This window comes from Schistocerca cancellata, chromosome 10 (genome assembly GCF_023864275.1).
Source record: "Schistocerca cancellata isolate TAMUIC-IGC-003103 chromosome 10, iqSchCanc2.1, whole genome shotgun sequence".
NCBI lineage: Eukaryota > Metazoa > Arthropoda > Insecta > Orthoptera > Acrididae > Schistocerca > Schistocerca cancellata.
Window position 1 is genome coordinate 130,691,919 of NC_064635.1, and position 26,643 is coordinate 130,718,561.

The window sequence follows — 26,643 nt, forward strand, 5'->3', positions numbered from 1 at the left end:
CAGGCCAGTTTTGTGGAAGGCCACTCAAATGAAAAATATACAAGTCATTATAAAACGCGTGTGATGTTTCACTAAATCGAAGCAAACAATAAAATAATGACTAAGAAAAGAAAAAACCATGAAATTCACTATGAGTAAATGTGGCAAGAGTAAGTTAACCTTCAATGCTAGCAGACATCACGTCACACCCCAACTCCCCTTGCCCCCTCCGTTCAGCCTCAAAGTAAAAACTTTCTTCCCAAGAAACCTTGACATTGATGTGAATGACATTTGAAATACATTGTGAAATGTTTTGACATTCCATTCCATCAAAGTGACTCAACATTAAAGAAGAATAAGCAGGAGAACAGAAGGAGAAATAAATGAGGAGGAGGCAGACAGGTGAAAAAGAAAATGCATTACTTAACAATGAGAATGGACATTTATTAGACAAGTTCTCCACTGGCAGCAAAAATGTGTTTCAAAAAGGTGCCCGAGTTGAAGTTATTGTTTCTCTCTCAGACTATTTACAGTCTATAAACACATTTCCCAGAAAACATGTTCCACGATGTATGGTAGCAAATAAGTATTATACAAGTCAACTTCAACACACAATCTAAAAGCAATAAGTAAGAAATTATTTCTTCAATACATGTGACAGGTCGTATTTGCCCCTGACACATTTGATCTTCACTCCAGGAACATCCTGGAGCCGGCCAACTCTGCAGAGGACAATATTGTGCTCCTGCAGATTGTGTCCTTCTCCTGGCACATACGCAACCATCTCTTTCCCTGCAATCAAAAGGCAGTCACCAAAATTTTAATGCAAATGAACACCAAGTATCGATTTTCACACTTTGCTATCAGAATTACAAAACATACACCTTAATACTAAAATGGGCTCTTTTTGCCAAATGGTACAAAAACAATGCACATTCATATTATTAAGAGTATGCTGAAAGATATTTTCACGGTCTAGGCCATACTTTCACATTAGAATCTCTTTAAAAAGCATATTTAATGTAAATTAACAACAACTATTAACAATTTTTTTTTTAATTTTAGTGTCGGCATAAGGTAACTCTCAACCCTGGAAATACAAGTTACTGAACATGTGATAGTACTGCTGAAGTTAAAATTGCTAATGGAATTTTTTTGAGCAACCTCCAATAGTGAATACTGCCAAAAACAGTTTACTGTCAACGAACAGGGCATAAAGGTTAGTGCTGCATACATAATGTTTTTCCCCCAACAGCTGTCTCTCAACAAATATGATGTCAACTGCCAAATACCTCTTGTGCAAGGTTATAAGGGCCCTACAAGGTTTTTTTCAGCAACTTACTCAAGTCCTTTAATCAAAAGCAGTGGGAACATTTCATAGAGGATACTTTAAAACCTGCAGGACAGCATTTTTTCTCAGGAAAGGTGCATGCGACCTTTCTCAAATAAAATGTGTTTAGATAAATTAATGTGCAGACAGAATGGTGAATCCTACACTGCCTGGAAGCTGTTGGAAAGTGAAAAAAAAAAAAAAACTAACCATTGATTGTCAAATGGCAGCAATAATACACTCCACCTGATAAGATTTTCAAAAGTGCAGTTTTACAGAATTACAAAAGCTGATTGGGTCACTCTGTTCAGAGAGAATTTACATGACAAAAAATAGGGAGAACCTTTTAAAGAGCAGACAGCAAGTGAGAAATTTAATTAATTTCTAAAACTACTCTTGCAACATTATGAACCCAGTTTTCCTGTACAACAAATCAGGCACACCTACAGTGGAAGGCTAGTGAACAGGTGGCCAACATCTGAGATCAAAACATCTCATGCTAGTAACAAAGAGCTTCATTTAAAGCAGAGCACTGGGTAAAGTTTAGATCACTCCCAGTGCCAGACACAGTGGTGTTTCTCTACTCCTAATACGTTGGCAACATGTCAATTTCATGTAGTCAATGGGATGATATTTTCACATAACCAATGAAAGGTAAGAAAAGAGGTCATGAATTTCTAACACTGAAATTCAAACTGTTTGCTTCTTTTCTGTTGCCAAAAATATCTGACTTTTCTTCCAAACATGTAATGAATTACAAGGTTGTGGTTAGGTTAGGACATAGTAGCACAGCTTAAATTACTGCGAGTGAAACAAGCAGCTATTAAATTTATAATACTGGTTGTCATGAATATCATAATGTTTCTTACAAATGTTTTATAATTTCTGAAGTGATGTGACAATAGGGTCATTCCACGTCAAATGGCCTACTTTCGGAAAATTTTCCTGCTCGACCATTACAGATTTTGATGAAAAATTTACACCTGTCCCCAGTGCATACTGGTGCAGTTTAGTGTACATCAAAGCAATACTGGCCAAGATATACTCACTTGTCTGACTCCATGCACGACTTTTCACAGAGCGAGTGTGAACTTCTGGTGACTGTGGACTGTTATGTTTTGAGCAATATTTTATTTAAAGAAAAGAAATTTGGTCATCTGGTATGACTTTATGCATTCTCTTAGGAATAATAACTAAAAGAATTTTACAAGCCATAATCAGCCAGAGAATTTTAGGAAAAGTTGAAATAAAAAAAAAACGTGCTCAAAAAAGTTTCAAATTTTGGCTGCTTACATCTCAGGGATTAAAGTATAATGTACATGAAACTTGGCTTGTAGTAACCTAACAACACAAGGTACTCAAATATGAAGTTTCTGTCACGAACCACTTTCCAGTACTTAATAAATTAAAGGAAATATTGAAGATTTCATAAAAAGGTGAAAAATACAGTAGTTTAGACCTAATTTTGTAAGACATTGTGTTCTATAAAACTAAAAAAAAAACTGGACTTCTTGGAGAGACCATGATTTCAACTGTAGAAAAAAGTGTATCTGATTATCCAACAAGAGCTAACAATGCTAAATAATTTTAATCAAAGTTGGGTGCAAAAATTGTGGCACGAAACTGTGGATTATTATATCTCAATGTTTCCTACCAAGGTTTCAAAACCCGTCTCATTCAAAACAATGAGGTTTAAGGCCCCTAGAACATTGGGTTTAATTTCCAACAAGAGCTAACAATGCAACAAAAATTGGTGCAAAGTAGCTGGAAAAATCAAATGGGAGCAAACCTACAAACACCATCAACAAATCAAATATTGATGCTAAAAGATCTACTCCACTTTTGCAACCAAAATATACATGGCATCAAATACATATATGTTCCAAAAAAAAATCTAAGAAAGCAAAAAGTATCAAGAAATAAGATGGCAAGAAAGCAGCACAGATGCCAGTATGACATATCAACAATTTGTACAACTTGATTTTCAGGATGGACCATATCAGTGAAGTTTCTAATGAGACAAATTTTGTTGCCAAAGTATCTAGTGTGGCCGTGCTAAGTCTGAAACTAACGGAGTTGTCACCTGGCCATTACATCACCTGTATGTACAAGATGTGATCAAATAGTTATGAGGCTTTTTTTAATTTCGTGGGCTTTATACATTATATTTTCAGTCCCCCCCCCCCTGTTGGTACACACATTTTCCTGATGTACATTTCCAATTTCAGCTGTTTTGAATGTTCAGTTCACTGGTGACAGTTGAGAAGGTTGTGTGTGTTTTTGAGTGCTCAGCAAATTTTTACTTTCAACAAAGATGGAACTAAGAATCTGCATTACATTTTGCTTGAAAAGTGGAAAAAGAGTGCTGCACTGCATTCATAACATTGACTGTGTGGCTTTGGCATATCTACTAGCAGTAAGACAGGAGTTTACAAGTAGTAAAAACGTTTCAAAGAGGGTCACAAGCAGTCAATGAAGATGACCACCACCCTGGATGCCCCAGCACATCAATTAGTGATGGCAGTGTGGAAGAAGCAAAGAAAATGGTTCTGCAAAATCACCATCAGAGGTCAGTGATGGGCATGAAATGGGTGAAAGCAAAGGTTTTTGCAAAATTGTTGAATTTTGACCAAAAACAAAGTCACATAGACATTGCTCAGCAGCTGCTGAATGAAGTTGACAACGATCCAAAACTTCTTTAGAAGTTTGTAACAGTTGACAAAACATGGTTATATGGGTAAGATGTTGAAACCAAGGCTCAATCGTCCTAATAGAAACTGCCAGAAGAAACAAGACTAAAAAAAATTCAACAAATTTGACCACACATGAATGTTCTCCTCACTGTTTTCTTCAATTACAATTGGATAGAGCATAATGAGTTCCAACCTTAATGGTCGAATGTTCAATAAGGAATACAACTAGAAGTGAAGAAATCTGAAGAAAACGATCACAAGTATGGCAAAACCACTCATGGAACTGCATCACCATAACACTTCCACTCACATCTCAATGCTTGTTTGAGATGTTCTGACAAAAAACAAAACCATTATTTTACCTCAACCACCATTTTCACTAGACATGGCCTCCTGCAACTTCTTTCTGTTCACAAGGTTGAAGAGAACCATGAAAGGATGTTCTGCCACCATTGATGAAATAAAAACAGAATCACTGACAGAGCTGAACACCATAACGAAAGTGAGTTCCAGAACTGCTTCCAAAACACTATTGGCATTAGTGTATTACCATAACTTTTATGTCACATGTCATATGATAATGAATGGTAGATCACCAACATCACTGGCATATCAAAATGATTCACTGATGAAATTTATGTACCCTCACAGCCCAGCTCATTCATTTTATTGGCCCCACAGACAAGATGCTTGTGGGATACTATACCACCACCTCATTTCCACGGTCTCTTTCCTTCAATATCATCAACTGGCAACACTAAAAATTTCCAGAAAATGAACTGCAGAAAGTGAGTCAAAACTTTTGAAAAGTGTAATCTGCAATACCGAGAAGTTTAAAATCAAAATTGTTATTACTTTTTGCTTGCCACCTATTGGATATGGTAGTTATCAAAATACTTTTTAAGCAGAAAGGTACCACCACAATGATTTGGAACCTAAATTAAGAAATCAAATTACAGGCTTGGGAACCTGGATCAAGAAAACCCATCCATGGTTGGTACTGCGTGATCCCTATGGCAATGGGGTTGCCGATTCATGCTCTGGAACTGGTAATGACAATGTCACCATGGAATTTAAGCCCACTGTTCAACGGGGCTTAAAAAACATTGTATGAATGTGACCGGTTTTGAAGCTTTAATAGGAAATGGTGTTCATAAAAGAAGTGCTGAATATACGATATTTTAATCTTTTCACAAAAATCAACTTTTCAATGAATCTGTAGATTACTGGAAAATAGGAAAGGGACAAAATATTGTGTTCCATATCCATGTGCAACCAAGCTATTGTGTATTAAGGTTCATGTTCAGCATGTGTTTACTCTACAAGACATACCAGTCCACAGTTTAAATTTTTTTCCTGTCACGATTTGCACGCACAAGTTTGGTTCAAATTATCTAGCATTGTTAGCCAATGTCGGATAATCAAATCACCTTTTTGCACAGTGAAAAGCCATGGTCTTTCTAATTAGCCCAGTTCTTAGAGTTTTACAGAACACAGTCTTTAGGAAAATCAGGTAGAAATTAATGCATTTTTGATCTTTTCACAAAATCTTCAATTTTGCAATTAATGCATTCAGTGCTGGAAACTGGTACATAAATGATTTTTTTTATTTGGCTTTGCCTAAAATTCTCTGGCTGAATATGGTTGTAAAATTCTTTTTATTATTGTTATTATTCTTAACAGAATGCATAAAGTTGTACAAGATGGCCGAACTTCACTTCTTTCACCAAAATATTGCCCAAGATATGACAGTTCTAAGCTACCAGAAATTCATGCTCACTCTGCATAAAGCCAGGTATGAAGTCAAACAAGTGACTCAGCCAGTACTGTTTTGACAAAAATTAAACTGTACCAATGTTTATTGGGGACACATGCAAATGTTCATAAAAAATTTCAACAAAATCCATAATGGTTAAGCAGGGATGCTTAGGTGAGGTTGTATGTGTTATAATGTCAAGTTTAACACATATATTTCAGAACGACACAACACATATAAGTCACAGAGTAAGTTAACAAGCAAGACACGTGTACACGTTAGAATTTGAATAAGCACTCAGTCCCAGTCTAGCGGCCACTGCTCGGCTGGCCGCTTAGGTGGCGCATGGCTGGCAGACAGCGCCGCACGTAGAGGACGCGCATAATTGTGCGGCGGCGCTTTGAATGATCGGCGAGTCACAACACTTTTCCCCCCTTTGAAATTGTTGCACTGGTCTTGATGGAGGTGTCCTGGAGATGGCTAACGTCCATAGGCGTTTTTTGACTAGCCGTAAAGTCTCGAGGAGGAGGCTTCCCGTATGGACGGAAGTGTCCCCGATGATAACGGGTCGAGATGACAGGAGACGTAAGGGTCGAATCTGCTGGGGTCCCATGCACCAATCTGCCCGTTGCGGCAAGTCCAGTTGATATGACAGGAGACATGTGCGATGTGTCGGCGTCCGTTGGAGGAGGAGGCGAGTAGATTTGCTCTGACAGAGGATGGTCATCTGGTTCCTGCATGGGCACGTCTCCTGGTGGCGTCCGTTCTTGCACTGGCATCGCGATGACGGTGAGAGGGCTTAGTTGTGAGTATTGAGAGATGCCAAGATCCCGAGCGTCAGGTAGAGCCAAAGGTGGTGTAGCGGCATTCGGAACAGGCGTTGCTGGCACACGAGGCCGAAGCTGGTCCGAATGACGCACTGCAACACCCGTGTCCATCTGGATTTCATACAGGCGTCTGCCACAGTGTCTTAAGATGCGGCCCGGGCTCCATTTTGGCCGCCTGCCATATCCCCGTACCAAGACGAGGTCGTCGGCGGTGAACAGGCCAAGTGAAGGCACCCGCAGCCGTGAGGTGGAAGGCCGCAGAAGATGAAGTAGCTGTGGTCGCACGCTATTTCAGAGTCGATGCCAGGCCAGTACACATGACGGCGCGCCAGAGATTTTGTGCGAGACACACCCCAGTGCCCTTGGTGAAGGAGGCGCAAGACCGAAGCATGCAAAGACGCAGGTACCACAACACGCGGCGAAGCATTGTCAGTGGAGAGGAGGATAACACCAGCCCTAGCCATGAGGCGGTAGCGCAAAGCGTAGTAGTTCCGCAACGGATCAGAAGTCTTAGCGGACGGGTGATCTGGCCAACCCTTCTGAATACAGCGTAAAACCCGGGAGATGGTAGGATCAGAACCCGTAGCAGCCACCAGCCTGTCCCCAGTGATGGGGAACCCGTGCACAACCCGCTGCTCGGCAACATCCAGGTGGAAACACAAAAGTTCGTCCCTATCAAATGCCTGATCAGGACCCATGGAAAGGCGAGACAGAGCATTCGCATTTGCATGTTGAGCCGTTGGCCGGAAATGAATCTCATAATTGAAACGAGACAAGTAAAGAGCCCAACACTGGAGGCGGTGTGCAGCCTTGTCAGGAAGTGACGTTGATGGATGAAACAAGGAAACATGTGGTTTGTGATCCGTAACAAGATGAAATTTTGAGCCATACAGAAAAACAACAAACTTATGAAGAGCACAAATAATGGCCAAAGCTTCTTTCTCAATTTGAGAACACTTTTGTTGGGCATCCGTGAGCGTTTTGGAGGCATAAGCAATGGGTTGTTCCGAATCGTCAGAAAAACGGTGCGCAAGGACTGCACCGACCCCGTATTGAGCGGCGTCCGTGGCAAGAACAAGATGTTGGCCAGGTCGATAAGTAGCCAGGCACGGGGCCTGTTTCAGCATAGTCTTCAATTTCTGGAATGCCGCCCTTTTTTTTTTTTTTTTTTTTTTCTTTTTTTTTTTTTTTTTTTTTTTTTTTGTGATTTTAGGGCGCACAACTTCAATGGTCATTAGCGCCCTGACTACTCTAAAAATGCACCGCGAGCCACAAGTTGACAACAACAACTAAAAGGAAAAACACAATAAAAGACAGACTGACAGGCATAGGATTAAAAAACTTCATCAAATGTCCTTAGCGAGGTGTGTCAACTTGATAAAACAAAGAACACGAGCAGCTGCTCGTGGGTCATCCGCTAAAATGTCATCGAAAGTATTAGGCAGGTTAAGATCGAGGCGCAGGTGGTTAAGATCGGGACAGGACATTAAAATGTGTCTAACCGTCAGCAAGTGCCCACATGGGCAGAACGGCGCCGGCGCAGCCGTCAGCAGATGGCGATGGCTGAACCGGCAGTGTCCAATCCTTAACCTTGCTAAAACGACCTCCTCCCGCCGAGAAGGGCGTGAGGAGGACGTCCAAGCCACGGGAAGAGGTTTTAAGGCCCGAAGCTTGTTGTCGGTAAGTGCAGCCCAATCGGCATGCCACAGCGACACAACGCGCCGACAAATGACCCTGCTAAAATCGGACGAAGGGACACAACAAGAAGCTGTCCGAGGCTGGAGGACCGCAGCCTTGGCCGCGGCATCTGCAGCTTCGTTCCCAGGGATACCGACATGGCCAGGAACCCACATAAAGCTAACCGGCGGACCGACGTCCACCAGCCGCTGAAGAGAGCGTTGGATCCGGTGTACGAAAGGGTGAACCGGGTACGGATCACTGAGGCTCTGGATGGCGCTCAGGGAATCTGAGCAGATGACATAAGCAGAATGTCGGTGGCGGCAGATGTAAAGAACAGCCTGGTAGAGGGCAAAGAGCTCAGCTGTGAAGACCGAACAATGGTCATGGAGCCGGTATTGGAAACTTTGTGCCCCGACAATAAAGGAACACCCGACCCCGTCATTGGTCTTAGAGCCATCTGTATAAATGAAAGTCATGGTGATGAACTTCGAACGAAGTTCCAAAAAACGGGAGTGGTAGACCGAACTGGGGGTGACCTCTTTTGGGAGCGAGCTGAGGTCAAGGTGAACGCGGACCTGAGCCTGGAGCCAAGGTGGCGTGTGGCTCTCGCCCACTCGAAAGGTTGCAGGGAGTGAAAAATTAAGGTGTTGAAGGAGGCGACGAAAGCGAACTCCAGGGGGTAGCAGGGCAGAGACATACAACCTATATTGACGGTCAAGAGAGTCGTCAAAAAAGGAACGATAAGACGGATGGTCGGGCATTGACAGTAGCCGACAGGCATACCGACAAAGCAGTATATCGCGCCGGTAAGTGAGTGGCAATTCGCCAGCGTCAGCATGAAGACTCTCTACGGGACTGGTATAAAATGCTCCGATCGCAAGTCGTAAACCCCGATGTTGTATGGAGTTGAGGCGGCGTAAGATGGATGGCCGTGCAGAGGAGTATACGAAGCTCCCATAATCCAGCTTGGAGCGGACGATCGACCGATATAGACGAAGTAGGACGGTTCGATCCGCTCCCCACGACATACCACTGAGAACACGGAGGACATTTAAAGAACGGGTACAACGGGCGGCCAAATATGACACATGTGGAGACCAGCTAAGTTTCCTGTCAAAGGTAAGGCCTAAAAATTTGGTTGTCTCCACGATTGGGAGAGCAACGGGACCAAGTCGTAAGGACGGTGGGAGAAACTCTTTGTAGCGCCAGAAGTTAATACAGACCGTCTTCTCGGCAGAAAAATGGAAGCCATTGGCGACACTCCAGGAGTAAAGACGGTCAAGAGAACGCTGAAGACAGCGCTCCAGGACACGTGTACGCTGCGCGCTGCAATAGATGGTAAAATCGTCCACAAAAAGAGAGCCTGATACATCAGCTGGGAGGCAATCCATTATTGGATTGATCGCGATGGCGAACAGAGCGACGCTCAAAACTGAGCCCTGTGGCACCCCATTCTCCTGGCGAAAGGTGTCGGACAGGACAGAACCCACACGTACCCTGAACTGTCGATCCATTAAAAAGGAACGAATAAAAAGAGGGAGGCGACCGCGAAGGCCCCATGTATGCATGGTGTGGAGAATGCCCGCCCTCCAACAGGTGTCGTAAGCCTTCTCTAAATCAAAGAACACAGCCGCGGTCGGGCGCTTCCGCAAGAAGTTATTCATAATGAAGGTCGACAAGGTAACCAGATGGTCAACAGCAGAGCGGCGCCTACGAAATCCACATTGGACATTGGTAAGTAGGCGTCGAGACTCAAGCAGCCAAACCAATCGAGAGTTAACCATTCGCTCCATCACTTTACAGACACAGCTGGTAAGTGAGATAGGTCGATAACTGGAAGGCAAGTGCTTGTCCTTCCCCGGCTTAGGAATCGGGACAACAATAGACTCGCGCCAGCATGCGGGAACATGTCCCTCAATCCAGATGCGATTGTATGTACGAAGAAGAAAACCTTTACCCGCAGGAGAAAGGTTCTTCAGCATCTGAATATGAATAGAATCAGGCCCTGGAGCGGAGGACCGTGATCGGCCAAGTGCGGTTTCGAGTTCCCGCATGGTGAATGGGGCATTATAACTTTCACAATTCGAGGAGCAAAAGTCAGGTGGCCTAGCCTCCTCTGCCTGTTTGCGGGGGAGGAAGGCAGAGTGGTAATGAGCGGAGCTCGAAACCTCGGCGAAAAAGCGGCCGAAGGCATTGGAGACAGCCTCAGGGGCCACAAGGACTTCATTCGCGACCTTCAAGCCAGAAACTGGGGAGTGGACCTTAGTGCCAGATAGCCGGCGCAGGCTACCCCAGACAACAGAAGAAGGAGTAAAACTGTTGAAGGTGCTTGTGAAAGCAGCCCAGCTGGCTTTCTTGCTTTCGTTAATAATACGACGACACTGAGCACGTAATCGTTTATAATTAATACAATTCGCCACTGTAGGGTGGCGTTTAAAGGTGCGTAAAGCACGTCGACGAGCACGTAAAGCGTCTCTACATGCTGCAGTCCACCAGGGGACCGGTACGCGACGTGGAGAAGAAGTAGGGTGAGGGATGGAATATTCAGCAGCAGCGAGAATGACTTCCGTGAGGTGTGCGACCTGACGATCGCAGCTTGTGAAGGTTTGATCCTGAAAGGTCGCCCTGGAAGAAAAGAGCCCCCAGTCTGCCTTGGAGATGGTCCAACTAGAGGAGCACGGAGAGGGAGTATGCTGCAGGAGATGGATAACACACGGGAAGTGGTCGCTCGAATAAGTATCAGCAAGTGCATACCACTCAAACCGGCGTGCAAGTTGGGGAGTACATATAGAGAGGTCTAAATGGGAATAGGTATGAGATGTGTCCGAAAGAAAAGTAGGGGCGCCAGTATTAAGGCAGACAAGATTGAGCTGGTTGAAAAGGTCTGCTAACAAGGAGCCCCTCGGGCAGGAGGCTGGAGAACCCCAAAGGGGATGGTGGGCATTGAAGTCTCCAGTTAACAAAAACGGTGCAGGTAGCTGAGCAATAAGTTGCATCATGTCTGCCCTGGTAACGGCAGATGACGAGGGAGTGTAAACGGTACAAAAGGAAAACGTAAAAGTGGGGAGAGTAATGCGGATGGCGACTGCCTGCAGGCCGGTGTGCAACGTGATGGGATTGTAGTAAATATCATCCCGGACCAGCAACATAACCCCTCCATGAGCTGGGATTCCTACCATAGGGGGTAGGTCAAAACGCACAGAGGTGTAGTGTGCCAAGGCAATGTGATCGCATGGGCGAAGCTTCGTTTCCTGGAGGGCTACGACGAGCGGACGATGCAAGCGGAGCAGCAACTTCAAGTCCTCTCGGTTGGAGCGAATGCTGCGAATATTCCAGTGAATAAGTGCCATCGTAAGAAAAGGAAGATGAGAGAAGGGGTCACCTCGAAGGCCGCTTAGGGCCTGGCTTCGAGCGAGCACTGCCGCCGCTATCAGTAGGCGGACAGTCATCGTCCATGGGGTCTATAGGGTCATCGGCCATCTCGGGAGGATGGCCGGGAGGGGAAGCTTCCTCCGCCGGTGAACAGCCAGATGTTCGGCTACCAGCGGTGCGGCCAGGCGAAACGGATGACGGCCTGGGGCGGCAACCGCTGGGTGGCGCAGGAGAAGAAAGGCGCCGTGGCGGAGAAGGAGAACTGTGCTTCCTATGCGCCTTTTTAGAAGGACGTTTGGTGGAAGTACCGGTCGAAGGCTGGGAGGTCGAGGGACGGAGGAAGTCTGCACGGGATGGTTCCTTCTTGAAGGACCGTGCATCTGACTTCGGGGTCTTCGACTTAGCAGAAGCTGAGGAAGTGGCTGGTGTCTGTGGTGTGATGGGAGGAAGAGGAGACGTCGACCGCGCGATCTTAGCACTGGCCGAACGGACGACCGTGGTGCTGAAGGTCAGATCGCATGTCTGGGTTGCGACCTCCCGGGTAGTCCGAGGAGAGGCGAGGACAGTACTATATTTCCCCGCTGGGAGCAGCGTGGGCTTCCTACTAGCCAATAGCTTGCGAGCAGCCGAGGTGGACACTTTCTCTTTGACACGAATTTCTTGGATGCAACGTTCGTCCTTATAGACAGGACAGTCGCGGGAGGATGCGGCATGGTCACCCTGACAGTTCACACAATGAGGAGACGGAGGTGGACAGTCACCCTCATGGGCATCCCTGCCACAAGTGACACATTTAGCCGCATTGGAACAAGACTGTCGAGTGTGATTGAAACGCTGACACTGGTAGCAGCGCGTAGGTGTCGGGACATAGGGGCGAACAGAAATAACCTCGTAGCCCGCCTTGATGCGCGATGGCAGCTTAACACTATCGAAGGTCAAGAAGAGTGTCCGGGTCGGTACAAGGTCGTTGTTGACCTTTTTCATGACCCGATGGACAGCCGTCACGCCCTGCTCAGCGAGGAAAGATTGAAGCTCCTCGTCAGTCAATCCGTCGAGGGAGCTAGTATACACTACACCACGAGACGAATTCAAAGTTCGGTGGGCCTCCACCCGGACAGGGAACGTGTACAGGAGGGTGGCCCGAAGCAGTTTTTGTGCCTGAAAGGCACTCTCAGTTTCGAGTAATAAGGTGCCGTTACGCAACCTGGTACAAGATTTGACAGATCCGGCTATGGCATCAACGCCCTTCTGAATAACAAAAGGGTTGACAGAGGAAAAATCCTTTCCGTCCTCAGTGCGAGAAACTACGAGGAACTGTGGGGCAGGCGGTAATACTTTTGTCACTGTTGGCTGGTCACGTTTCCGTTTTTGGGTCGAAGTCGAAAGCGATGGAGTAGAATCCATTGCGGAGGAATCCCCCATGATTGCCAGCGTCTCCGATGGCGCGCTCCTTCCTTGTGGGGACCCTCTCAGAGGGCACTCCCGCCTTAGGTGAATGTTTACACCTCAGGTCACACCTCCCGAGAAACAGACGGAGGGACCAATCGGCATGGTCAGAAGGTATCAGCTCAGGCAATCACCCCTCCCCGGGCCTGGCCTTTACCAGGGGGTACGCGCGTGCCTTACATGTCTACCCAGGGCGGGGACTTACGCGTTACCCCGTCACCGGCTACGCGTGCGAACGCGTGGGTCGGCCTTCAGACACGCACAGGGAGGAAGGAAGAAGAGGAAAAAGAAGAGAGAGAGGGAGAAAGAGGACAGACTGTCTCAAACGCCGAGGCGGAGACCAGAGAAGGCAAGGAGAAGAAGGCAATGAGAAGGCAAGGAGAAAAAGGCAATGAGAAGGCAAGGAGAAAAAGGCAATGAGAAGGCAAGGAGAAAAAGGCAATGAGAAGGCAAGGAGAAAAAGGCAATGAGAAGGCAAGGAGAAAAAGGCAATGAGAAGGCAAGGAGAAAAAGGCAATGAGAAGGCAAGGAGAAAAAGGCAATGAGAAGGCAAGGAGAAAAAGGCAATGAGAAGGCAAGGAGAAAAAGGCAATGAGAAGGCAAGGAGAAAAAGGCAATGAGAAGGCAAGGAGAAGTCAAGGGAAAGAGTAAGGAAGACAGTGATGTGGAGAAGAGCAAAGAAAGGGACCAACAAAAGGAAGGAAGAAACGAGAAGTGAACAAAAAGACCACGATTATAGGTCGTGAAACCGTCCGTCTCCGGACGCAGGCGCTAACTACCCCCGTGAGGGGGATGGACTCCTTTTAGTCGCCTCTTACGACAGGCAGGAATACCTCGGGCCTATTCTAATCCCCGGACCCGCAGGGGGGGAATGCCGCTTCGCATGACGCGGACCAGTGAAAAGGCACGTTTTTATGCAACAGGTGATGCAACGGCTGAGCCACCGAAGCCGCAGATGGTAAAAACTTGTGATAGTATGCTATTTTCCCCAAGAAGGCCTGCAGTTCCTTAACAGATGTAGGGTGAGGAAGGGCATCGATCGCAGCGACAGTTTTCTGAAGCGGACGAATACCATCCCGATAGAGTTGAAACCCCAAGTACGTGATAGATGCCTGAAAAAATTGGGATTTCTGAAGATTACACTTTAGACCAGCAGTCTGTAAGACATGAAAAAGTGTGCGGAGATTTTGAAGATGTTCTTCAGTGGTGAAGACAGTGACAACAATGCCGTCTGTGTAATTGATACACCCAGGGACAGGGAGCAATAATTGCTCCAAGAATCGCTGAAAGAGAGCAGGGGTGCTAGCAACCCCGAATGGCAAGCGTTGGTATTGATAGAGCCCGAAAGGCGCGTTAAGGATCAGAAACTGCCCGGAAAGCAGCGTCGAGAGGAAGTTGATGATAAGCTTCTGACAGGTCAATTTTAGAAGAATACTGGCCTCCAGCAAGTTTAGTGAACAGTTCTTCAGGACGGGGCATAGGGTAAGTGTCGATGAGGCATTGAGCATTTACAGTGGCTTTGAAATCGCCACAGAGACGAATATCACCATTTGGCTTAGCAACGACGACGACAGGAGAGGATCACTCACTGGAAGTGACAGGAAGCCAGACTCCTGAAGTAGTGAGACGATCCAACTCTCGTTTTACCCGATCACGAAGGGCCACAGGAATGGCCCTAGCCCGAAAAAACTTAGGCCGAGCAGTGGGTTTGAGCGTGATATGAGCTTCAAAGTCGTTTGCACGGCCTAACCCAGGAGAAAAAAGGGACGAAAATGTCATTGACAAGGAATCCAGTTGAGCATAAGGAATAGCATCAGAGACAATATTGATAGAGTCATCTATGGAGAACCCAAAAACGCGAAAGGCATTGAAACCAAAAAGATTTTCTGTGTTGCTCTGGTCGACCACAAATATGGGAACAGTGCGAACGACGGATTTGCAAGATACCTCAGCATTAAACTGTCCCAAGAGAGAAATCTTCTGCTTATTGTACATCCGTAATTGCCGAGTGACAGGTGACAGGAGTGGAGAACCCAACTGAAGATATGTCTGAGAATTAATTATAGTGGCACAGAACCGGCATCCACTTGCATGCGAACATCTCGAGCAAGGATTTGGACAGTGAGGAATAACTTCCCTGAAAGGGAAGAAGTGCAATTGACAGACAACACAGAATCAGAATCAGCGTCATGTTCATGAACATCATGTATGCAGTCGGATTTGCAAACGGAAGACACATGACCTTTCTTTTTGCAATTGTGACACACAGCCCAACGTTGGGGACAATCCTCGCGTGAATGTTTCGTAAAACACCGCGGACATGAAGGAAGTCGCCGGGGGTTTTGCTGCAGTTTCTTAGCGGGTTGTTTACGGCTAGGCCGAGGCTGCGCGTGGGAGCGCACTGCGGCCACGTTGGCCGGCGGGGGCACGTCGTACGCGTCGTCAACAGCGCACAGAGGCTGCATTTCCCCGACGTCACCCCACGCCTCTATTTGCACCCCAGCGGCATGAGAAATTTCAAAAGACTGCGCAATGGAGAGAACTTCATCTAGAGTCGGATTCGCCAACTGAAGGGCACGTTGCCGAACTTCTTTGTCGGGCGCCGACCGGATAATAGCATCCCGTACCATGGAATCGGCATAGGATTCTTTGTGAATGTTAGTAACAAATTGACACTTTCGACTGAGGCCGTGAAGTTCAGCAGCCCAAGTGCGATAGGATTGATGTGGCTGTTTTTGACAACGATAAAAGGCAACACAAGAGGCTACCACATGTGTTTGCTTTTGAAAATAGACAGACAGAAGTGAGCACATTTCAGCAAAGGACAAAGATGCAGGATCCTTCAAAGGAACCAATTGCGACAACAACCGATATATTTCAGGTGAAATCCAGGAAAGGAACAGAGACTTACATGGTTGTTCGTCCGCGACATGAAATGCCAAGAAGTGCTGTCGAAGACGTTTTTCATAATCAGACCAGTCTTCTGCCGTCTCGTTGTAAGGAGGAAAAGGAGGTATAGCCAACGACGAGAAACGCCCCGCATTTGACGCCGCGACGAAATCACTAATCGCCGCTGTGAGAAGCGTTTGCTGTTCAAGGAGATTTTGCAATAGTTGCTCGACAGTAGCCATGGAACCCTGTGGGTCAACGGTGAAAAGGAAAAATCCACTACCTCGTCGCCAATTGTTATGACGTCAAGTTTAACACATATATTTCAGAACGACACAACACATATAAGTCACAGAGTAAGTTGACAAGCAAGACATGTGTACACGTTAGCATTCGAATAAGCACTGAGTCCCAGTCTAGCGGCCACTGCTCGGCTGGCCGCTTAGGTGGCGCAGCTGCTGCATGGCTGGCAGACATCGCCGCACGTAGAGGATGCACGTAATTGCGCGGCAGCGCTTTGAATGATTGGCGAGTCACAACAGTATGTAATGACCCAGTATTTCTTTGTCTCTTGCTTCAAAACACTTTATCTTCGGCTGCTCTCTCTCATACTGGTTGTATAGAACCAGCAGATAACACACTCCACATCATGTCTCAAGGTGAGTGCTGACAACATTCCTGCATGAAAGCCATAAGTAAGCTATTGGCCCTGATCTAAACTTTTACCCAGGCCACTAGCTCTAATGAAAGTGCACTACAAGCAATAGTGCACAATTATTCACTGTATCATACAAAACAAACATCAATTACAAAAACTAAATTCAAAGAACAAGGAGCATTCTTATAACCGGAAATGAATGCATTCAGCTACGCAAAATATATTCAATTCAGTCTTGATAGTAGAACAAGCCAGATAGACTTAACTCACTGGCCATTAAACTCAATGAGGTCTTCCTAACAGTAGCAGAGAATTCAGGGGAAAAAACGTAAATAAATAAAAATGGACCGTCAAAAGCAGAACCAATACATTTACTGCAAAAGCACTGCAGATTCTACCAGTGGGCATCTACATCTACATCTACATCTACACCCATACTCCGCAAGCCACCTGACGGTGTGTGGCGGAGGGGTACCTTCAGTACCTCTATCGGTTCTCCCTTCTATTCCAGTCTCTTATTGTTCGTGGAAAGAAGGATTGTCGGTATGCCTCTGTGTGGGCTCTAATCTCTCTGATTTTATCCTCATGGTCTCTTCGCGAGATATACGTAGGAGGGAGCAATATACTGCTTGACTCTTCGGTGAAGGTATGTTCTCGAAACTTTGTCAAAAGTAGAGGATGCACGTAATTGCGCGGCAGCGCTTTGAATGATCGGCGAGTCACAACAGTATGTAATGACCCAGTATTTCTTTGTCTCTTGCTTCAAAACACTTTACCTTCGGCTGCTCTCTCTCATACTGGTTGTATAGAACCAGCAGTTTTGACAACTCAGCTGTTAGAGACAACAAAAATCATTAGGGCACTTAAAAATAGCAACTCATTTGGCAATGACAGCACTTCAACCAAAGTACTATAATCTTGTGTTAAGACTGACAGCAACCTCCTCCTTCACATTTGAAGACTAAAGCAAATATTCTGAATTCCCCTCAATTTTGATTTCCCAAAACTCTTTTAGTTTTCTTTATTTCTTCTTCAATGAACATATTTCGTAACTAAAATCACATTTCACAGCCTTCCCAGTTGCTGTCTACCTTGCATGTTATCTGACTCTTACAGCTGCAGGCTGGTTTCAGAACTAGTTGTTGATAACCCTTTACTCCCAGTATTTTATTCCTATTAACAAATTGCAGATTCTACCAGAGTTCGCCATATCCCTTGCAGTACCATGCTGGTCACTTCTGACACATAATGGAAAGCAATGTTTTATTGGTATCTGGTTGGAGTTTAGGTGTTACCATGTTAACAATATGTTCAGGAAGACTACAGTATAACCAAAGAATAATTTGTCTCTAAGGTGAACAGTAATTTGACAAAAACACAGCCTCCTCAGAGATAAATGTTTTTCATTTTTTTATTTCTTTTTTTTTTTTACCGAAGAAATTCCTCAGCCTTTCACCAACCACCACTTAAACAACTTAGTAAAACAATGTTACATGTTTTTTTCTTTATAAACAGAGGCAAAACATACTGTTTATATGAGTACTAATAGTATTTTTATTTTTACAGACAAATAATATAAATACCGCATCTTTGATATGATTGTAACTAAAATGCTCTTTGTATTTACTTGCTTATTGCAATCAAGGAACACAAATATCAGAACAAACTGCATTCTAGAATCATAAATATTTGGAAATACTTAGAAACAAAGAAGTGGACGCAATTTTCTGAGCTAGGATCTGTTCACAGTTCAGACATTTGACAAGAGTTTTGGCCTAGCACCTTTTGCACGGTCAACGGAAGCGTCCGATTCCACTCGTCAACTTTGACCCGTGACGCCACGATGGCGCGGTGTTTAGTTTGTGAGAGTGGCGTGTTTGTAGGTGTCGTTTTGATGTGATCGGTGGTTCTCTCTGGTGGTGTGTTTATGTGTTTTCTGTTGGTGATGTTCTTGGTTTAGCTTGCGCGTGTGGCGCGTTTATAGGTCGCATATTTTTGCGGTTGGTGGTCCTCTCTGGTGGTGTGTTTATGGGTAGCGTGTTATGTGGCGTATGGGGTTCATTTGCGTGGTAGCATTGCACGTGTGTGGTATTGGTGGTGACTGTGCTTTCAGTGGAATATTTTTCAGTGAGTTAACAATTTTGGTTTTGTTATGTCGACATTATTGTAGTTTTTTTTCTGTTCGTTGTGTGTGAATTTTGGTAAATTTCTTTGTTTATGTCTTTGGTAGATATGGATATGACTGACAAGGTCAACAGTTTTCTGTTGTCGGCGATGATGGGGGACAGTGTGTTGTCTCTAATAAAATTTCTTCAGCTATTCGGCCTGTTGGCTGAAGTCGTGAAGTGAGCAACGTCTTGTGAAGAAATGAGGCTTACTAAAGTACAGGCGTCTCGGACCAGGGACGGCTATATGTGGAGATGTCGATTAAGTGTGGAGGTGGTGAAATTTTTTAGATTTATAGTGTGGTACCGGTTGTTTCTATTGACCTATATAGGTCAAGGGAAGTGATCGATTCCAGTGGATTTTGTGTGGACTTTGGGAAGGTTGTGGGGTCTTGTTATTTTAGTGTTTTTTGTCGTTTAGTGTAGTGGTGTGTGTTTATATTTAATTTTTCCTTACCCAAAAACCCCCACTTGTCCCATTAGTTCCATTATATTTTTGGAGGAATATCTGTTTGGTGGTTTTTCGATCTATTTTCGTGTTTGTTGTCAGGTTTACATGATGACATCATAGGAGCGGTATGGGATTTGTTGTGAATTATTGTTTCCGCCATATTGGTGATGTCATTAGTCAAAGCAGAGGGGTGGAATCGGACACTTCCGTTATCCCCTTTTGCACACATACATGTTTCATTCTCCCTTTGTTCTTTGCGCAAAACCCGAATTTGGCGAAGTTTTCTATTTCTATTTTGGCCAGTGCCAGTACAGAGTGCGTGCAAGAGGAGATTTGCTCCTCTCCGCAGTTTGGGCCAGCAAGCTCATCTACTAGTCTGAGGATGAAGTCTCGCCATGAAATCTTCTTAGAGGTAAGTAACTTAAAATTTTTGAGAGCATTGATCATGGCAAGGTCAACAATGTTGTAAAAGACATGCACAGGCCACTGGTGGGTGCCAGCTTGGACACTGTAGAGTCTAGTCATTTGGTCAACTATATCGATTCCACCCTTAGTTTCATTATAAAACTTCATAGATCCTTGAAGCTCCTTCCCAATATTCTCACTGATCTGACACCCAGCACGCATTTTACTCAGGACAAGGACTTTTTCCTTTTTCTCTTGGTATTCGAGAGACGACTGTCGCCTGACTTGTACAAGTGCGTTGAGTAGAATGCATCATCTCCATTTCGCACCGCAGGCGGAACCTTTTTGAGTGCCAACTAAACTTGTTCCTTTTTGTTTCAGCTCATCCATCAGCTTCACAGAGATGAAGAAGTTATCAGTCGTGATGTTATAACCACAATTGAGGAATGGATGTGCCAACTTCATAACAGCATGGTGACTAAGACCCTTGCTCGGATCACAAGTTTCATGTTTGCCATTGTACGATGAAGCCAGTATTTCATCCCAAACTTATCAGGTTTACCCAGCTGTATTGTATCAATGAGCACTTGCAAGGGTCCAGCTTCTAATCGACAGTCATGTTCTTACCTGGCTTCGAACAGGCAATGCAGTTACCAGTAAATAGATTCCATATTTCTCTAGTAAGGCAAAGTTTATCAGTTTCCTTGCCTCCTTATAATCTACAATCAAACCTAAGATGACTGCATGTCATAAGTCCATAGGGAATCAAAAGCCAGGCTGATATAAGGCACCCTCCAATCGTAAACTAATTAATCATATTTCATTTATTTTATCCAAAACTGTTGTAATATACTCCAATGCATCGTGAGTAACGTTGAAGCATGCCCAGAAACTATTTATAGTCTGAAAACCAGTGTTATTGATATCAAACTGCACATGGCTCAAAAATGACCAATGTCATAACAGATAAATTTTTCATACTCCAGGGTGGGGTAGAAGGATGAAACTTTGGTGAGTTGCACAGCTCCACAAATAATTAAAAGTCACAAGAGCATTTGGACATTATGAAGGGGGGTTGTGCCCTCAACACACCCTCATGGATCAAAAACGACCGACATGTCACTCCTAGTGTTAAGACAGGAAATTTAAAAAAATTTAAGGCCTACCGATGGCATTGTAAATTTTACAGAGACAGCTAAGATCTTGGAAGACAAGCTGAACAGGGAGGATACATTACAAAAAGATTAGAGAATGATAAAAAAAAGAAAGCACGGCTATAGTAATCAAATTAAGGTAGACAATTAGATTCAGAAATGAGATGAGGAAAGTAGTAGATGAGTTCTGCTAAGAAAAACTTTTAGGGAAAAAAGAAATATATTAACACTGTATATAAATTAAATGCCTGGTAGTCAACAAAGTAGGCATTTAATGTAGCACTATACAGAAGTTAAGTGTGGCTGGTAGGGACAAGGACAAAATAAAAGCTTTTAAATTGTGGTGCCCACAGATTATGCTTAAAACTATACAGGTACACCAAGTAAACTAATTATGAGGTTATGATAAATGAATAAAATAAAAAAGAAAGGACCTTATAGCATGAGAGAGAGGGTGTTGGGGGGGGGGGGGGTGTAGGAATAAAAGCTGCAAATGACTAATATAGTAACTACGTTCAAATGGATGCACAGAACAGACGTTATGGAAAAGTGAAAAGACTTCCAGAAAATATGACCAGCCCAATTTTCAGACTGATGCCTATTATACAGCAACAAACATCTGCAAGAAAGTTGCAAAAAGTATGTACTTAAAATTACATGAAAAAGGTAAGCAGTGTACATGATACTTGATTCATTTACCTGTGGATAATCGTACAAGGACACACTTTCTGTTTGCTGAGTTAGGTTTCTTTGGTTTCTTAATGAGTGTCTTCAACACAACACCCTTTGCAAATGGTTTTCCGTCCAATGGCTGCCGAGGTGGTCGTGTTTTAAAGTGAGGTCCTGTCCTGTGCATCTGCTGCAGACTTGCCATCGATCTGGAGCAGGTTTTAACTGCACCTATGAATATCAGGAACAGTTATGGTAAAAATATACAGGAGAAATATATCACATTTATATCACTCATTAACGACAGGATAATCTAAAGAAAAATCTCTGAAAAATTACACACTTTTCTAGCTTCAGAAGTGTGTCCCACTTCCTATCACAACAATGCTCATTTAGCTGTAAAACTATGTACTATTTGTTCCTATTGAAACAGGGTTCTCCACTAAAACAAACTGCCTTTATGTTCTTAACACTCACTTTCACTAATTTTTATGTAACCAATTCTTATAATTGTAGTATAGGTATTAAGAAAATAAGTTTTGTAATTTTATGAGCACAGTTCCTGCTCCAATACAGGAGAGGAACTGAAGGTATCAACAGGGAAAGGGTGAAAAGATAGAGGTGGCTGACGGACTATACATATAGCCTAGAACTAGACCTGGTTAAATCATGCAATAAATTAAGTCTGTTGTACAACTGTTAATACAAAAATACTGCAAACTAAATCCCTTAGTTGATTTTTCTGTTATTGGATGTGGAATTTATTCTAGGTAGTTACGTTATCATAATAATAATTTTCTGGTCAATTTTTATCAATTAGGCGCCACATATTTTGCTAGTACACTGTGTATAGAACAAGTCGCTTTTGACAAATTGCCTTTGTGCAATAAAGTCTCGGACATGACCTCAATATCTTTCAGCATTTATCAATACCAGCTAAAACACACCGCACTTTCAGAATACCGTGCTTCATATGCTCTGCCCGCTCTATATAATTTGGTCGGGGCACCACCTTCATTAGGCAACCCTCCAGCTTAATTCTACATGACAAAAACTGCCTTAGATTATTAAAATGTCCTGCTAGTGCCTCACTGGTTCACCATGAAATAGTTCTCTGTGCTGCAGAGCAGTCTGTCAGTAAAACAGGCAACATGTTCACACACTATCTCTGTTCGCGACATAACTTGCGTTACCCGGGTAGAAAAAAATGTGTTTACGTTCATACTCCTCATTCACACAGTACTGAGTTTTTAGTGTTATTTAATGGATGTTTCCCGTTACACTAGCACTAAAACACATGCTTGTACAAGGGATGCAAATTAAATAACCAAATTTCGTACTATGGAAGTCTTTTACCGATCGAGAATGTTACACAACTCGAATTTTGTAACAAAATTGAGAACAATGTGAAGGACTTACCAGATAACAGTGGTGCTGCGACAGATCGCAAGCTGTTGATACCGCCAACAACGAAGTTCATTCTGAAAAAGACACCGAGGACGCAAATTCTTTAAGAGTCTACGTCGTTCAGTATATCAAACCATTTCCATATTCCAATATTGCCTCGACCCTATGCTACAACATCCCTGGGCATAAACATAACAATATGAACATAAACAAAAGAGTATCGACAGTCGACACTGGTTACAGACAAATCTGGTGGCACTCAGGAGTCATGTGGTGTTACAATGTTGAATTTTCCACCACTGACCACAGTCATAATAGTCGCGACACTTCGCCTCGATTTTGTTGCCTACCGCGCCAAGCGGCCAGTAACTTGAACTGTGAGTTCGGCGCGATCGTGAAAGTGAATAATGGTTGTTTACTTTGATTTCTACAATGGCTTTTACAAGCAGGACAGTTTGTAGTACTATAAATTGCAACAACAACAGGAAGAAGACACCACAGCTGTCTTTTTTTAGGTTTCCGAAGGATCCTGAGAGGAATATACCATCATGTTACTAAACTGTATCGTCAGGATTCACTTGCAAACTACATGTGTATTAATGATTAATGTTTCGTTTTAGGAGCAGAAAATGGATGGTTAATAGCAGACGAGAAGACCTAATGAAAAAATACCCAGTTTACCTGTTTAATAATATTAGGTTTTGTTCGCAGTTCATGAACTTGTGTGGAATGCAGTACCCACACTTTTTGACATCCCAAATAAGCCACCTCAACTGACGATGAAGAGGGAACTGCTACAATGATTCGACAATCCATCTAAAGCCGTAAAACAGTCCTATGAGACAGAAACAGCCAGTTCAGCTCTCTACGTATCAGTGCCAGATTCTTGTGAATAGTTAACACAGACCTGCTTTGACGATGAAGTGGTTAGATTAAGTGCAGTTATTCGTGTCTCACAAAAGTATAACGTTTGGTATGTATTTAATTCATTTCTCTTGTTAGTCACTTAATTTTCCTTGCTTCCTTCGTGGGATGACATTATTTTGTTAGCACCTTGTTCACTGACAGATTGTTTGAAAATTATTCAAATATTTTTCTGTGAAATATAATGTAATCAGCTCACTATAATGTTTTCAACACATTTCACCCACTATTTGGCAGTTGCTTGTTCCACTTAGAATTATATAAAGATGAAGGTTGTACTTGTGGTAACAGGCGACAATGACAAACACAGTAGGCCTACCGAACGATAAATGAGCTTTCGATCGTTTTTGCATGTAGAGGTACATGTCCGTGCTTCTTACGTGTGAATATGTGTTTTTATATTCTTTTGATATCTGCAAGGTAAGCTGCAATTCTATTCAACGTCACAAGTGTTTCTTCATGAATGTGTTGTAGCTAGCCACTAGATTCATGGTGTTTGTGACCACTTATTTTAGAATCATTTTTAGAAATATATATGCCTTCTGATACTACACAAACCCTTGGAGGCATAAAAACTCAAGTATTTCGTAAACTGCGCAGGAAATGGATGCAAAACAAACATTATGCTTACGGCGCGTCTGATGTTAACCTTGAGCGCCCGTTGGAGCGCTAGTGTCGTTCCATCTGTCAAACTGTAACAAATTTTACAGCAGTGACATGCTATATTGGTGTTCTGTGGTAACATGGAGATCACTGAGCAGTGAGTGTCGCGACTGTTATGTTAGACTGTGTTGTCTACGGAAAACCGCGTAATTTAAGATTTTACGACAAGTTACAGGAGCCACTTGCCTTGTTTCAATACAGGGATAATTAATATAATGCGTACGACGGCTTGACAATGACTCTCATCATAACTGTTCAAGTATTTGCTCGCTACATTCACTGCGAAAGTCGGATCTGGTCGATTAATAGTCAGCGAGAAATAAAAGGGAACCCACTGCATCCCAGAATGGTAATTTCGCTGTAAATGACGCATTTTTGTCCACTGATTTTTACATTTAGATCCGTCAGAACTGGTATAGGATTAGAATTTTCCATGTCAAAATGTTTCAAGATTCGTGTTGCGTACTATTACACTGTTTCATACACAAACAACGTTTTTTCTCCCTCTTTCGCTCAATTTCCATTCTGCAGAAGACTTTCACTTCGAAAACAACTATTACAAACGTTTCCTCTACAATAACCTAGAGGGATTCTTTGCTTTTTTAAATCAAAACCTCATTGCCTATATACAAAGCCAAGAAGACCAGAGCATTTCCCACTTTCCAAATGAAAACACATTATCTATGTTGCTCTCTATGGAATCGAGCTTCTTCAAGAATTTACAAAGTATTTCATTCCAATAATCTGACTCTTGTTTAAATCGTACATTGACTTTTTAAGCTTGCATACATACAGGTTTATTACAAATGATTGAAGCGATTTCACAGCTCTACAATAACTTTATTATTTGAGATATTTTCACAATGCTTTGCACACACATACAAAAACTCAAAAAGTTTTTTTAGGCATTCACAAATGTTCGATATATGCCCCTTTAGTGATTCGGCAGACATCAAGCCGATAATCAAGTTCCTCCCACACTCGGCACAACATGTCCCCATCAATGAGTTCGAAAGCATCGTTGATGCGAGCTCGCAGTTCTGGCATGTTTCTTGGTAGAGGAGGTTTAAACACTGAATCTTTCACATAACCCCACAGAAAGAAATCGCATGGGGTTAAGTCGGGAGAGCGTGGAGGCCATGACATGAATTGCTGATCATGATCCCCACCACTGATCCATCGGTTTTCCAATCTCCTGTTTAAGAAATGCTGAACATCATGATGGAAGTGCGGTGGAGCACCATTCTGTTGAAAGATGAAGTCAGCGCTGTCGGTCTCCGCGGGCTATGCGTGAAACTTGCCCACACGCGTTCAACCATTTCTTCACTCACTACAGGCCGACCCGTTGATTTCCCCTTACAGAGGCATCCAGAAGCTTTAAACTGCACATACCATCGCCGAATGGAGTTAGCAGTTGGTGGATCTTTGTTGAACTTCGTCCTGAAGTGTCGTTGCACTGTTGTGACTGACTGATGTGAGTGCATTTGAAGCACGACATACGCTTTCTCGGCTCCTGTGGCCATTTTGTCTCACTGCGCTCTCGAGCACCCTGGCAGCAGAAACCTGAAGTGCGGCTTCAGCCGAACAAAACTTTATGAGTTTTTCTACGTATCTGTGGTGTGTCGTGACCATATGTCAATGAATGGAGCTATAGTGAATTTATGAAATCGCTTCAATCATTTGTAATAGCCCTGTATTTGTTCTCATCGAGCACCTCATCTTTGAGCACCGACATATAAATTTTTTCGTTTAGTTGTCTACATGAAACCGCGATTTTCACGTCGAATAGCAACATTTCAAGGTCTTTTCTGGGTAAAATCGTAAGCAAAGTGCGTATTGAGTCTTTGTCTTACTTCTGCCGGGAAAGTTGCGTTGAAGTCCTGCCCATACCGTTGAGTAAGCCTCAAGCGACATATCGAGCTTTATATTTGGGGCCATTTAAGATTTTCGATGCTTTAATTTTGAAAACCTAAGTTGAATCTATCGTTACTTGTGACTCTTTTGGCACAATTATCCAAGTTTCGTATGTTTTATGCACTTCGAGTTCCTCTGCAACTGGTCGTTTTCGCTTTTCTTTGTCTGTACCCTAGATTGCCTCTTCAAAAGTGTGTGTTTCAACACAGTTTACAAAGGTCGCATTATTTTTCTGGCTATGGGACGAAACTGGCTCCTTTC

General features: G+C 43.6%; 1 protein-coding gene across 1 annotated transcript; it reads right to left on the minus strand.

Moving 5' to 3' along the window:
- Positions 1–402: 402 nt before the first annotated feature.
- On the minus strand, positions 403–23,199 carry LOC126106738 (40S ribosomal protein S12, mitochondrial). Its single transcript, XM_049913113.1, has 3 exons — positions 22,894–23,199; positions 21,505–21,705; positions 403–771 (listed from the first exon to the last, which is right to left on the minus strand). The coding sequence occupies exons 1-3, from the start codon at positions 22,952–22,954 to the stop codon at positions 617–619; spliced, it is 417 nt and encodes a 138-aa protein (XP_049769070.1). The 5' UTR covers positions 22,955–23,199; the 3' UTR covers positions 403–616.
- Between the last annotated feature and the right edge of the window lie 3,444 nt (positions 23,200–26,643).